This window comes from Dermochelys coriacea, chromosome 7, assembly GCF_009764565.3.
Source record: "Dermochelys coriacea isolate rDerCor1 chromosome 7, rDerCor1.pri.v4, whole genome shotgun sequence".
Classification (NCBI taxonomy): Eukaryota; Metazoa; Chordata; order Testudines; family Dermochelyidae; genus Dermochelys; species Dermochelys coriacea.
The window spans coordinates 4,357,845-4,371,621 of NC_050074.1; the positions used below are offsets into that span (position 1 = coordinate 4,357,845).

A 13,777-nucleotide genomic window follows, 5' to 3' on the forward strand; every position below is an offset into this window, starting at 1 on the left:
ATTTACATTTAGCCATATTAAAACGCATATTTGCTTGAGCCCAGCTTACCAAGTGATACAGACTGCTCTGAATCAGTGCCCTATCCTCTTCATTATTTACCACTTCCCCAATTTTTGTGTCATCTGCAAACTTTATCAGTGATTTTGTATTTTCTTCCAGGACATTAATAAAAATGTTAAATAGCGTAGGACCAAGAGATGATCCCCACGGGGCCCCCCCGGAAACACACCTGTTCGATGATGGTTCCCCATTTACAATTACATTTTGATACCTAGCCATCTTTTAGTCCATTTACTGTGTGCCATGTTAATTTTAAATCTTTCTTATTTTTAATCAAAATGTCATGCAGTACCAAGTCAAATATCTAAGTATATTTTATCAACACTATTGCCTTAATTAAACAAACTTGTAATCTCATAAAAAAAATCAAGTGAGTTTGACAGGATCTATTTTCCATAAACCCCTGCTGACTGGGGGGCATTAATTATATTACCCTCATTAATTCTTTATTAATCAAGTTCCATTTCAGCCACTTCATTATCTTGCCTGGGATCTATGTCAGACTGACAGGCTTCTAATTACCTAGGTCATCCTGTTTACCCTTTTTAAATATTGGCACAACATTAGTTTTCTACCAGTCTTTAGGAACTTCCCCAGTGTTCCAAGGCTTATTGAACATCAGCATTAATGGTCCAACAAGCTCCTTGGCCAACTCTTTTAAAACTTCTGAATGCAAGTCATCTTAATCTGCTGATTTTAACATGTATAACTTTAGTAGCTGCTATTTATCATCCTCCAGGAATAATAGTGGGATGGGAAAAGTGTTATCATATGCTATGACTCTGTCATCTGTTTTTCCCCAAATACAGAGCAGAAATATTTATTGAACACTTCTGCCTTTTCTGTATTATTATTGATAATTCTACCATTTCCACCTAGTAATGGACCAATACCATTGTTGGATTCTTTTTGTTCCTAATAAATTTTTAAAAACTCCTCCTTATTGTTCTTAATTCTGCCAGTCATAGATTTCTCCTTGTCCCTTTGCTTCCATTATCAATTTTCTACAGTTCTTAGTTTCTGACCTATATTCATTGCTATCAACTTCCCTTTTCTTCCATTTGCTGTATATTATTTTTTAATTTTGTATCGACTGTCTTCATTTCTCCACTAAACCAAGTTGTTTTTTTTAAAGTAGTACGGCCTTCTTCCTCAATGGTGGTTTTGGGATACCCTATAAAATATTCCAAAATAATTCCCGTTTATCATTCGCATTTTTCTGACTAAATTCTTCCTCCCAGATGATTTGGCTCATAGTTGTTTTCAGCTTTGTGAAATTGGCCCTTTTAAAGCATCTGTCTGTGTGTGTGTGTGTATCTATACATGTATGTGTGTGTATATGCATATATATATACGTGTGTGTGTGTGTGTGTGTGTGTGTGTGTGTGTGTGTGTATGCATATATATATATACATGTATGTGTACGTATATGCATATATATATAAAAAACTGGTCTGGACTTAATTCTGTTTGCACATTTAAATTTGATCAAGTCATGATACTTGTACCTACCTAACTTACCGTTATTTTTTAGTTCTGTGATCAGTTCCTCTTTATCTGTCAAGATGAGGCCTAATATAGAATTCTGTCATGTTAGATGCACACTTCTTAAGGTAGGAAATTATCTCTGATGTTTAGGAATTCCAGTGATGTTTAGTACTGGCAGCATGAGCCTTCCAGCATATGTCACTCAAATTGAGGTCCCCAGTGATCACACTGTATTTCTTCTACACAATGTAGCCAAGTGCATAATGTGCTGGTCATGCTGATCCCTAATATGATTTTGTGGCCTATAGCAGACACCAACTAATACCCCATCTTGTGCTTTATCTGTTAGGACATTTATCCATAAGCATTCAAGATAATCTTCTTCCGAGTTATCAGTGATTCGGTAACAAACAAGTAGTCATGTATCTATTGATAGTCACGTGTATAATATGCCACTTAGGATGAGGTAATATTTAGGTTCTAAACTGCAGAGCCATGTGAAAAATAAATGTATTCCTTGTTTTGTAGCACTTCACTTGGTCTCTGCCCACTAATCCATCTCCCCAGGATTTATTCTAACATACCAAACCTCTGAGCAGCTTCAATGCACTCCGGGTTTTTAAAATCGTTTTGATTCAGAAATGTCTCCTTTTCTCCATCCACTTATGAATTTCCTTCAAAAGTCCCCTTGCCCAAGGACTCTCCTTCCTTGCACCGGCAAGATTGTGTTCTTCACAGCCCTGGCTTTTCTGTGCACAAAAATGTCATGACTTTAACATGCAATATGTCCCAGTTCTGCAGCAATAGAAACAGCAATTTATGTCTTTGGGAAGGAGGAGATTCCCAGCCTCCCAAAAGAGGACATAGTACATCCAGAAATAATGGTGGTGACATTTTTATGCATAGAAAAGCTAACTTAGAACATTTCTAGGTTTTGATGGATATCTCTGAGCCCTGTACTGTTAGATTCATAGTACAAGTAGGCTTGGAAGGATTCGATTTTTATCATTAAAAGTCTATAACCATCAATTTCATTGTACACGCAAAAAATGATAAAAAAAAAATATTCCAGTGATGATGATCTAAATTTACAGACAGGCAAAGTAAGAAAAATGCTGCTTGAGACCTTATTTGAGTTTAAGACTATTTGCTTTCTGTATTTTGATACGCAATGTTGACAATTTGTATTTTAATGGTCATAAAGTTTAACTTTTTGAATCTCAGCATCTACTGTCATTAAATTGTCTGACCTCCTCATTGTCTGACACACACACCCTAACTTTTCCCAACTGCAAAAAATTAAATTGATAAAAATCAGGGGGGGAAAAGGCTCTGAAAACTGAAATCAATAAAAACAAATGCTTAAAAATAAACTTTGATATTATCTGACAAAATTATAAAAATCAAATTCCACCAAGACAAAGTATAAGGCATCTGGCTTTACAAGAGGAAGCGATACAAGAAATAAACTCAATGCAAGTTTTAAAACATTCCTTAAATAGTTTTTCAGTAACACAGCTAGCATAAGCAAAATGCAGGCTGGTGCAGTGTGGCATAGAAATTTTATCAGGGTAGAACTTCATATGTCCTTACCTGTGAATAAGGTGCCAATTCCAAACTTCGGCTGCTAAAACCTTTCTAGCACACTGCGTTGTCAAGTATATTATATAAATAGTTAGTCATAGGTATGTCTTACATCAGTGCCTAATTCCTGCTAAACCAGGTGCATCTTCAGAGTTACAGAGGAGGGCTGCCATGACCTCTGGATTAGGAGATTGAGTTAGGAAAGTCCCATAGAGGTTGCATAGCCAAATACAACATAGAAATCAAATGAAGGGAGAGATGAGTGTAGAGATGTTACATTAACTGTATTTGTTCCAGACCATTTGAATGCTTTTAATATGAAGGAAATAATTCTCTGTTGTGTGGCTGACCTGGATGGTGCTGTAGATTAAGCATATGACTGTGTTGTGCTTTGCGGTGGTGGTGTGCAAGGGTGGACAGAGGACATTTGCAGAACTCCCCCTGAGAGTGAAAGGGGAAAGCAGGATCTCTCCATAGTTCAGCGAAAGCTAGGGGAAGGAGGCCAGCCATAAACCTCATTTTTCTCAGGGGGGCCATGATCTGCAGTGTAGAGGCTGTGTCTAGTCCCCAGGAAACCACCACAAATGCTGCCATCAGCTCTAGACGTCAGCTGAGGTTGCACAGTGTTTTAGTTCAGAGCAGCCAAGTGCACTCAGAGCTCCTTCCCTTAGGGCGACCCCCCATCATCCTCTTCCTACTGCCCTTTTGCAGAGGACACGGAAAGCAGACACTGTTTCTATTTGTTCTTGTTGCACCAGCCCAGAGAGGAAGAGATGGTCCATTTAGGGTAATACTTGGAAGACATGACTTTGATTCCCAGCTTCACCACAGACTTCCGGTGTGACCTCGGGCACATCACTTAGCCTCTCTGCACCTCCATTCCCCTTCTGTAAACTGTGGATAATAACACAGCCTGCTTCATGGGGTATTGTGAGGGGAGTTGCATTATAGACTGTCAGGTGCTCAGGTATTACTGTGCTGGGAGCCATATAAGATACATTTGTCCTGAAATGAGGACTGGATGTGGTGGTTTTGTGTTGTAACAATTCCAAGACCTGATACTCTCTTTATCATTGCCTATCGTGCTGACCAATATTGTCTTATTGTTACTTTGCCTTCCCCGTCTGTGTGTCTGTCTCTTGTCTTATACTTAGATTGTAAGATCTGTGGGATGGGATGCATCTTTTCTTCTATGTCAGTACAGCGCCTAGCACAATGGGATCCCAGTCCATGACTGGGGCTCTTCGGTGCTATGGTAATATAAATCATAATAATGGCTGAATTTGAAGGAAAGGCATGATAATATTCTCTTAAAACAGCTGAGATCTGTTGTTTCAATGTCAAATGGCTTTTTTTTAAAGAAATCATCAATTCACTGGCTTGTTTGCTCATTTAGCCTGAAAAAATCTTGTTTCTTTTCAGTGTATTCTGTTTCAATCCAGAGTAACGTAGAAACATTTTTCCCCATCTCCTCTCTGTATTTGTATTTGTCCTTCAGCTTTACACTTTGCAAAATCAGTAAGGGCTCTTTTTATCCTAAAATATGGTTTAAAACCCCCCAGAATCTGTGAATCTTCTCCTTCCTAAAATGCAAGACACGCACAATATGGAAAGGAAAATTGGCTCTCTAGAAAATGCAGATAGTTTTATAAACAGTCAAATCAGGTACTTCTTCTCTCCTTTCAGACACTTGCTACATTATTATGTTCTGTTCTAATTAAATCTTCAGATTGAATTATCAGATGAAATGTTTTTGATTCCATTGTGTCCTGAATAGGTTTATTAATAAATTAATTAACCATATGTTTCATTTTATAAACAAGAAGGAAAAAAAATTCTGTTTTGCCCATTCATCAATCCAGAAACCCTCAAAATAGAAGCTGAATAGAAATGCTAGTTAGTACATAATCATAACACAGTCTTCCCTTGTGCCCCGGAATAATTGGAACAAAGTCCTATTAAATCATAAACTTTGTGAATATTCTTTACTGTGAAATAGCAGCATTGTGAATTCAGTATTCTTATAGCGGGCCAGGGCCCTGATCTTCCAACCATTCCATGGCCCAATCCAGCGGAGCCTTTTATCACATGTGTTAGTGAAATCAGCAATGGCATTAGAGCAATTACAGTCATGCACTATGCTTAACTGGATCAGGGTTCAGGTTCACAACATTGGAAACAATGGCAGCTCCGTACACAGAGTGGCTGCAGGATCACTGTCAGGCTCTTAGGCACAAGTCTCTAAATGACGAGTCAACAAAAGCTAGAGGGACATTACAAGTATTTGGGGCCTATTCAGCCTGTTGTCCGTTTATTTTATGTCTCCTGTGATGGTTACCAGAGAACTGCTTTTTAAATCAGTCTTTGCTGCAGTAAAACAAACTCCAAGGAGGCCTGGATGGGCTTCTTTTGAGACTAGCCACTACTTAACTGGATAGTGTGTTGGGAGCTTGTTTCAATCAGCAGCAAAGATCTAAGCATGTCCCAGTTCCAAAAGACTTTGGATGGAATGGAACGATAAAGCAAGAATCGTCAAGGGGATTGTATGGGTTAAGTGCTCTCTTTTTCTCTGGAGGGAACTAGAGGGCTCCATTGGACACTGAATAGAGTCAAACCTACCGGAGGTGCTTGTGTTGCAGACAGGGAAAGTTAATGCCTAGTCCCCCACCTAAACTAGCCCATACTAGGTAGATGGAACGTGAGCCCCATGCAGCCACTGACTCACGCTGTAGGGCTAAGTGTTGAAAGAACAGGGCACAAGTAGGCGAAAGGAACAGGCAGTATGCTCAGAGGAGAGAGACAGAGGCCAAGGGTGAGAGAGAGGAGCTATTTCTTATGAACAGTGACTTAGTGGTGTACTAATTGGGGTTTCTGGAAGTGACATTGCCTGTGGTAGGCTGCAGTTTTGGCCACCTCCACTCAAAGTAATCAGGACATTTGTAAATAGGTAAATTACGCTTGAAACGGCCACGAGTTTGACTTGCCAGTTTCTTTTGTAGAGGGAAAGTCTACTGCTACACATCAATTGCTTCACAAGCGTATCTCGCAAAGACAAGAAGATTCTGTTCTCTCATTTTGCATCTGTTTGTTATAAAGCGAGGGTGACAAATGCACAGGATACATTTAACAGGTCCATCACACTGGAAATACTGGAGATGAATGTGTTTAGCCATTTGCGGCACATTTTTATGGATAAAGCACGGATGTTTGGTGATGCAGCAGCACGTGACATGGCCAGACAGGAAACCCAGGGCTGGAAATAGACTTCATTTTCTCCCCAGTGCAGCTGCAACTCTTCAGGAGTCAAATGTTTGTATGTGTACGCTTAGGGAGCCAAATTAAGACGGGTGTGTTTTCTCTTGTCATGGAAAGTGGAAGTGGGAAGGATAATATTGGAAACAGTGCACAGACTTAGTGGCCTGGGTGACACCCTGAGCCTTTCCTGTCAGCAAAGGCCAGATCCTTAGTCCCTGCTAAGTGTATTGAGGTACTGTAGCATGCAATTCTTTGTGGCTCAAGGGTTATATTTGGAAAGAGGGTGTGAGAATCTGTCCTGAATTATATATTTTAATCACGACTCTTTTAAAAGCTTGGGAAAATATATAGTCCTTATAGCAGGAGACCAGTATGTACTTTATAGACAGCATATTAGTGCCATCTAGTGTTCTCCATTTGTACGCCTTTACATTTCAGTTATTAGACCAATATTTTTTTGAGTCATCCTGAATGGGCTGAGCTCTTGAGTGCATACCAGCATAGAGCATATGCTGGGTCAGTGCCCATACCCCGTCCTCCTCTTTTGTAGGCAGCTGAAATAACGAGCAGTTCAGCTCAAGCTAGGCTATTCCTAGGGCTTCCCTCCTGGACATTCCCCCATCAAATCCTAGCACACTCTGGCCAGAGAGCAACTTCCACCTTCTTTATATCCGAGGTGGGATAAGAAAGCCACAGCTTCCAGAGCGAGGCAGCAGGAGTCAGTCGACAGTTCCACACAAAGAAAAGGAGTACTTGTGGCACCTTAGAGACTAACAAATTTATTTGAGCATGCTCTGCGACCCCCAAGCATGCTCAAATAAATTTGTTAGTCTCTAAGGTGCCACAAGTACTCCTTTTCTTTTTGCGAATACAGACTAACATGGCTGCTACTCTGAAACCTGTCAGTTCCACACAGCGTTCCTCCCAGAAACCAGCTAGGAAGCGTCAGCCAAAGAGCTATGTGCCCGGTTACTGACATGCCCTTTCTTCCTTTTGTGACATTTGAATGACAAGCAATGTCTATGTTTCCCTGCAAAGCAAAATACCCTTCGTTTATTATGCAGTAGTGGGCATAAAAAAGAAACCATATAGTGTCCCAGTAATAACTCTTAGATCTGATATAGGGCATTGGATCTTCAAAGTGTTTTGCAAACGTTAGTTAATTCTCCCAGCACCGTGTGAGGCGGGGAAGAATTATTGCTCCCATTTTAGGCATCAGGTAATTATAATACAGGAAAGTTGCACAGGGAAATTAAGACCCAACGGTTTAAAAGTGCACTGAGCACTTATGGGTGTGCAGAACTCTCAACGTGCAGAGGGTGGGATATGTAGGCCCATCTGGGGAGTGAAGATTTTGTGCTCATTTGTAAAATAAGTAATTGGGCCTAAGCAACGTGCCCAAAGCCACAGATGTAATGGGCCCTATTGTCTGTTATCCTTTTCCTGCACTTGGCACAGGAAAGCAAGTGCAAGTGGTTAAAATTCCATTGGTTTCAGTGTAACATAGAGTAAGATATTATAGAGCTTGGATAAGTGTGTCAAAAATCTGGCTTTTTAATGTTAAATGCAATTATTCTCCTATTCGGTTTCTCTCTATTCTTTGGGAGAGCTTCATATCTGATCCCTTTTGTTTAGTTTGCAGTACTCCCCCGGTCAACATGAAAGTGCAGCCTGTGAACAGAACAGCTTTGCTAGTAACTTGGAACCAACCAGAGATCATCTACCACCCTCCCATTATGAACTACATGATCTCCTACAGCTGGACTAAAAATGAAGATGAAAAAGAGAAGACTTTCACCAAGGACAGTGACAAGGACCTGGTAAAACTACAGCATCAGCAATTGACCTTAGTCTTAAGCTAGCCTTACACTGTACTTTCCTCAGTAGGAGAAGGGTGCGGTACAAAAGCATTTGTTATATTGAAATGAACGATTAGTTTTTTAAATTGCAGTGGATTGCTTTTCACATATTCATTGCTAGTTGAATTCTACATAGCACATCACCCAGTATACCAGAGGGTTAATTTATCATTCACATAGTGGACACAAAGGGAAATGGGTAGGCAGGTATTTTTTTATATACGACTGTTGAAAACTAGCTGGCTTGGGAACTAGCTCCTCTCACTCTGAAAACCTTTTTGGCTTATGTGCAACTCACTGTTTTCACAGTAAGGACTGATCATGCAAAATCTGTTACTGGAATAGTGCTTCCCACTGTGCATAGCCCATTGAAGACTATTTGGACTGTCCCTGGTAGGGTTTGCAAGATCCCGGCCTGGGAGCTGGGGATGCAGTGGCCCTAGCTGCAGTGGAAAAAAGGAAATGTGCCATAGATTTCTCTGCTGGTGAGATAATAGAGAGAAGGGCAGAACAGTTCAGGTGAATGTGGAAACTACCAATCCACTAGTTCCATTTAGGATTGCATCTGTTTGTCATTCTTGTCCAAATGGAAGCAAATACTGTACTAGTCTTTAACATTCTTTGCATATAAAATCAAAGTTATGTATTCAGATTTGAAAGGCCTCCGTTTATTGTTAATCAAAGGAAGTCTCTGGAATAAGGAAATCAGTAATTGTATATGCACATGAAAATGCAGGAGCACTGAGAGAAATTTCTAATGACTGTTATTTTTTTTTCAAATACACAGTCCTCTGGGCCCATTCAATCAGTTATAGAATAATACTTCTCTTATTCTTTCAGATGAAGATTTTTTTACTTCATTTCCATTTATATTTTCAATTTCCCCACTAGACATTGTTATCTAGGTCACATTAGGGATTGATGTACTTCATGAAATCAGAGAGGAATCTATTGAAAGACACTCAAGGTTATGAAGGTTGTGATGTATTGTAACCTCTCTTGTCATAACGTCGCGTGCTTAAGGGAGATTTTTTTTCATCAGTAATGAGAATGGAGTAAATTAAACAGCAGGAACAATTTGGGCACAAATAGTGTCTTTTTTATATAAAAATAACAAAATATGCAGGGAATTCAATGAAGTGATAGCTTGAAGTGAATGGCAGAAAAGGGGTAAAGGAGGAGGTAAAGGATTCAGCCAAAGTTTAGATTAGGGCCAAGAGAGAGGCATGGCAGAAAAACATCCTTTGACAGTGAAATATAATTGACTGTCAAAGTACTTGTACTGTGGCAGAGGAAATTGGGCAGTCCAATTGCTTGAGACATTTGAAACTAGACTAAAAGATAGTGCACTGGCCTTGTAAATGACCCACACTGATACTCAGTGTCGTTAACTTCCTCTGCTGCAAGGCCCAGAAAGGAGCAATTGCTGGCAAAAAGGGGACCACGGAGCACACAGAGTGAACGAATGGCTGGGTAGCCAGGCAGCATCTCCGGAGCATCCATGTGCATATTCAAATACTCACATTGTAATGGTGATGGTGGACTGGAAGGTGATTCCCAGCCCAGGGCAGCCATTCAATGTGGGGGCACCATATGCAGCAAATTTCCTCAGTCATCCCTCCTGTTCATTGTAGAATAAAGCTCCTGGCCTAGATACTATCGTGGTCGGTAGCTGTATGTTCATATCCCGATTGATGGGAAACACCTTTTTCTCCCCCCACCACAAGTTTTTATTTTAATTTTTAAAAGATCAAGTAACCTGCTTGCAGTTTTTTGAGCAGTGAGGAGTAGCAAACATGTGTGTTCGTGTGGCAGCTAATGCATCATGGGTGAAATTCTCCCCTGTGCAGAGAGCTAGTGCAAGCCTTGTGCACCACTTAAGTCGCGCTAAAGTCTAGCAGCTTATATAATGCACAGGCCAGCAGCTGGACCTCTGTACAGGGGTTAATGTCGCCCTTTAGAAATAGCCTTGTCCTACATGTTCTGTGTTAGCACAGTGCTCTGTATTGTACAAGTTGATCATGGAGAGCCCTTTGGGGGGGAAAATCTGAATAATATCTATTTCTTTTAAACAGAAAGCCATCATTAGCCATGTCTCACCTGACATCCTTTATCTGTTCAGAGTTCAAGCAGTTTGCCGAAATGACATGCGTAGTGACTTTAGCCAGACAATGCTCTTTCAAGGTAAAAAAAAATCTGTTTAAAATTGTGATTTTTTCCCCCTGTTTAACATTCTTTTGCTGACCAAAATGCGTACACGGAATAATATTACAAGGGGTCTGGGTGTTGTAAACAGTTCTAATTTCCAACTCTGATCAGCTGAGGTTAGCAGAACATTCATTCAAAAGAGAAGGGCTCATTGGCAGACTCTTCTCAGTGATAGGTTGTCAGCTCTATAATTACTTTCCATCTCCCGCTGAGTGATCCTTTAGAACTTGGATTTGATGATCTCCGGAGCGTACAGCAAGTCCTTTTTATTAGCCCAGGTTTTTCAGGAGAAGGAGATTTGTGATGAGTGTGGTCTTGGCTTTGATGGCTGTGAGAATCCTTTGTTGGTATTTTACCAATTTGTTTTGTTTTGTTTAATTATGTTTAAATTTTGTATCTGAGTTTAGAGCATGGTTGTCAGTGCCTTTTAGAAATCTGACTGAATATAAATATATGTAACCTTATTTAAAATCAGCCTCTAGCTACCTAATTTAAAAAATAAATCAAAGGTAGCATAGCATAGGTCTGGTTAGTGTCTGTAACCTTACAAGACAACAATGTGCACGGATTCTTACTCCTGAACATAGTCTCATTGATCAACAAAACCAAGATACTTTAAATTGGTGACAAAAATAGCTTGTCAAACTCTCAGCTCTCATACATTTCTACTTCAATTACTCTGAGTAGTGTGATAAGTCTGAGACCAGGAATACAACTTAATTTTTAAAAATTATAAATCCTAGTCCTAAGAAAAAGCAAAGATTTAAATCACTTGAGTCAGAAGTTATCCATTAAATTAACAGAGACATTTTTAAGGGTGACCTTTGGAGAAATATGGGGGTTTCTAACATAGTTAATCTGATAATCCTTAACAGCTGAAACTGTCTATGAAAAGTCAGGCAATGGTCACGATCACTTCTCAGATCCACAAGGTGCCGATTTTGCCTCTGATTAGGGTGACCAGATAGCAAGTGTGAAAAATGGAGACGGGGGTGGGGGATAAGAGGTGCCTATATAAAACGGAGCCCCGAATATCGGGACTGTCCCTATAAAATCGGGACATCTAGTCATCCTATCTCCAGTATTATGTTGTCACTGCAAGTGCCACATCTATCCCCAGTGTGGAGAGGGAGGTTGTATCATATCTAATATCTAATAAATGTATACTATACACTTCACTGAGGTATCTGAGCACCTGGATCTACTCTGTGGATCTGAGGGGAAAGTTTTGGTCTTTGTTTTAAGTGCCCAACAGGATCAGAAGTTTGTGTACTGGGGACCTTTCATCTCAGCTCTTTAAGCTAAGGGTGAAAGAGACTGAACCACGGAAACTTGACCATGATACGCATTTGATTATAGGCAAAAGAGCCTTTGGACAGCTTCCCAATTACATGAAGAAATCTATAATGGAGGCTACACACACACCAGTATGGCAATGGCAGATGGTGATGTGTTTCCCTCCTTAGCCATTCCCCCTCCCCCCTCCAAAAAAGTAGGGCAAGTTCTTCCAATTTTACACTGGCTCCAGAATCTAAATTTTAAAATAACTCCTCAGAAGTTTTATCACACTGTATCTTGCTTGTTGGCATTGTTTGGTTGTTTATGCTAATGCTAGCCTGCATTCATCTAGAAGTTTAAACTGATAGACACTCAGGTTGGTGGGCTGTGTGTGGGGAGGTGGGAGGGACGGGACAATACATTGGGATGGTTAATATGTAATTTAATTTGTCTAGCAGATGATGTACAATTTATATTTCCTTCATCCTTTATAAACTAGTCATTATAAATAAATAAGAAAACAAGAAAAACCCTGTTTCGTGATGGCTGGCAGTGTTTTAAAGTATTTTATTAAAGTTTTATTTTGAAACATTGCTCACTCACATACACACGCTAAACAAACTATAAACATGTACCTAATTACAAACAATACACAACATGTTGCATGACAAATGAACCTGGAATACATTTCTCCCCGACTGACACAAATAAACAACTTGAGGGATGTATAATTGCTTACAACAAACTCAATTCCTTAAATTTAGCCACTCTAATATTAATTCTGAATACCAGGGACTGGAAACTGATTTCATTTGTATCAGCCTAAGTTGAGATGAACAATGATGTTCATATGAATATGTTTTAAGGTCAGTAGACATTATGATCATTTAGTCTGACTTGCTGCATAACTGGGCCATAGATTTTCACGTAACTTGTGGTTGAGTAAGAACATATATTTTATGGCTCAGTAGGCAAAGGCCAACATTTTCAAAGCTGAGTAGCTAACATGAGGCTTGTAAATCCATATTTAGGCACTAATATGGATTTAGATGAATAACTTCAGGCACCTTAGCTTGAAAATGTTGGCCTGACTCTCAATTTACGCTGGAGTAGTTGGGACCAGAATTTGGATTTGGTTGTACATATCAGGCCACTTCAGACATTTTTTTACTGGTCTGTGGGTACCATCTTACACACCAGCCACTGTTTCCTCTATAGCAATCCCTAGGCACACTCAGCAGCAATAAGAACAGGAGGACTTGTGGCACTTTAGAGACGAACACATTTATTTGAGCATAAGCTTTTGTGAGCTACAGCTCACTTCATTGGATGCATGCTGTGGAAAATACAGTGGGGAGATTTTATATACACAGAGAACGTGAAACAATGGGTGTTACCTTACACACTGTAAGGAGAGTGATCAGGTAAGGTGAGCTATTACCAGCAGAAGAGCGGGTTGGGGTTGGGAAAACTTTTGTGGTGATAATCAACGTGGGCCATTTCCAGCAGTTGACAAGAACATATGAGGAACAGTGGGGGGGAGGGAAGGGAATAAACATGGGAAAATAGTTTTACTTTGTATAATGACACATCCACTCCCAGTCTTTATTCAAGCCTAAGTTAATGGTGTCCAGTTTGCAAATTAATTCCAATTCAGCCATCTCCTGTTGGAGTCTGTGTTGTTTTTCTGTTGAAGTTTTTTTGTTGAAGAATCAGTAGCAATGGCTCTCAAGGTTTTGGCATTTTTAGACGCCTTTAATTTCAGAGAAATTGTTTATCAAGAATAACTGCATTTTTTCAGCTTCATATCCCACATAAAAATTATCCTTCTTTGTTTCCCAGCTAACACTACTCGAATATTCGAGGGGACCAGAATTGTTAAAACAGGAGTGGTAAGTAGTAGACATAAATCAGTGCAGCAAATGTAAAAGCAGTTGTAAATTGTGTCATAATACCCACCAGGTGGCAGCATAATGTTGTAAATCTACTGCAGTGATTTGGGAGGGTGTTACTTTATTTAAATCCTGAGCAAAAGCTTTAATTG

General features: G+C 39.8%; 1 protein-coding gene across 6 annotated transcripts in view; it reads left to right on the forward strand.

Moving 5' to 3' along the window:
• The window catches only part of PTPRG (protein tyrosine phosphatase receptor type G), a 610,478-nt gene that overhangs the window by 486,981 nt on the left and 109,720 nt on the right, over positions 1–13,777 (forward strand). For all 6 annotated transcript variants that reach the window (XM_038410554.2, XM_043518167.1, XM_038410556.2 and 3 more), the window contains exons 9-11: positions 8,024–8,208; positions 10,323–10,431; positions 13,576–13,625. In XM_038410554.2, the coding sequence (XP_038266482.1) occupies positions 8,024–8,208; positions 10,323–10,431; positions 13,576–13,625 (344 nt within the window). The remainder of the gene's footprint in view (positions 1–8,023; positions 8,209–10,322; positions 10,432–13,575; positions 13,626–13,777) is intronic.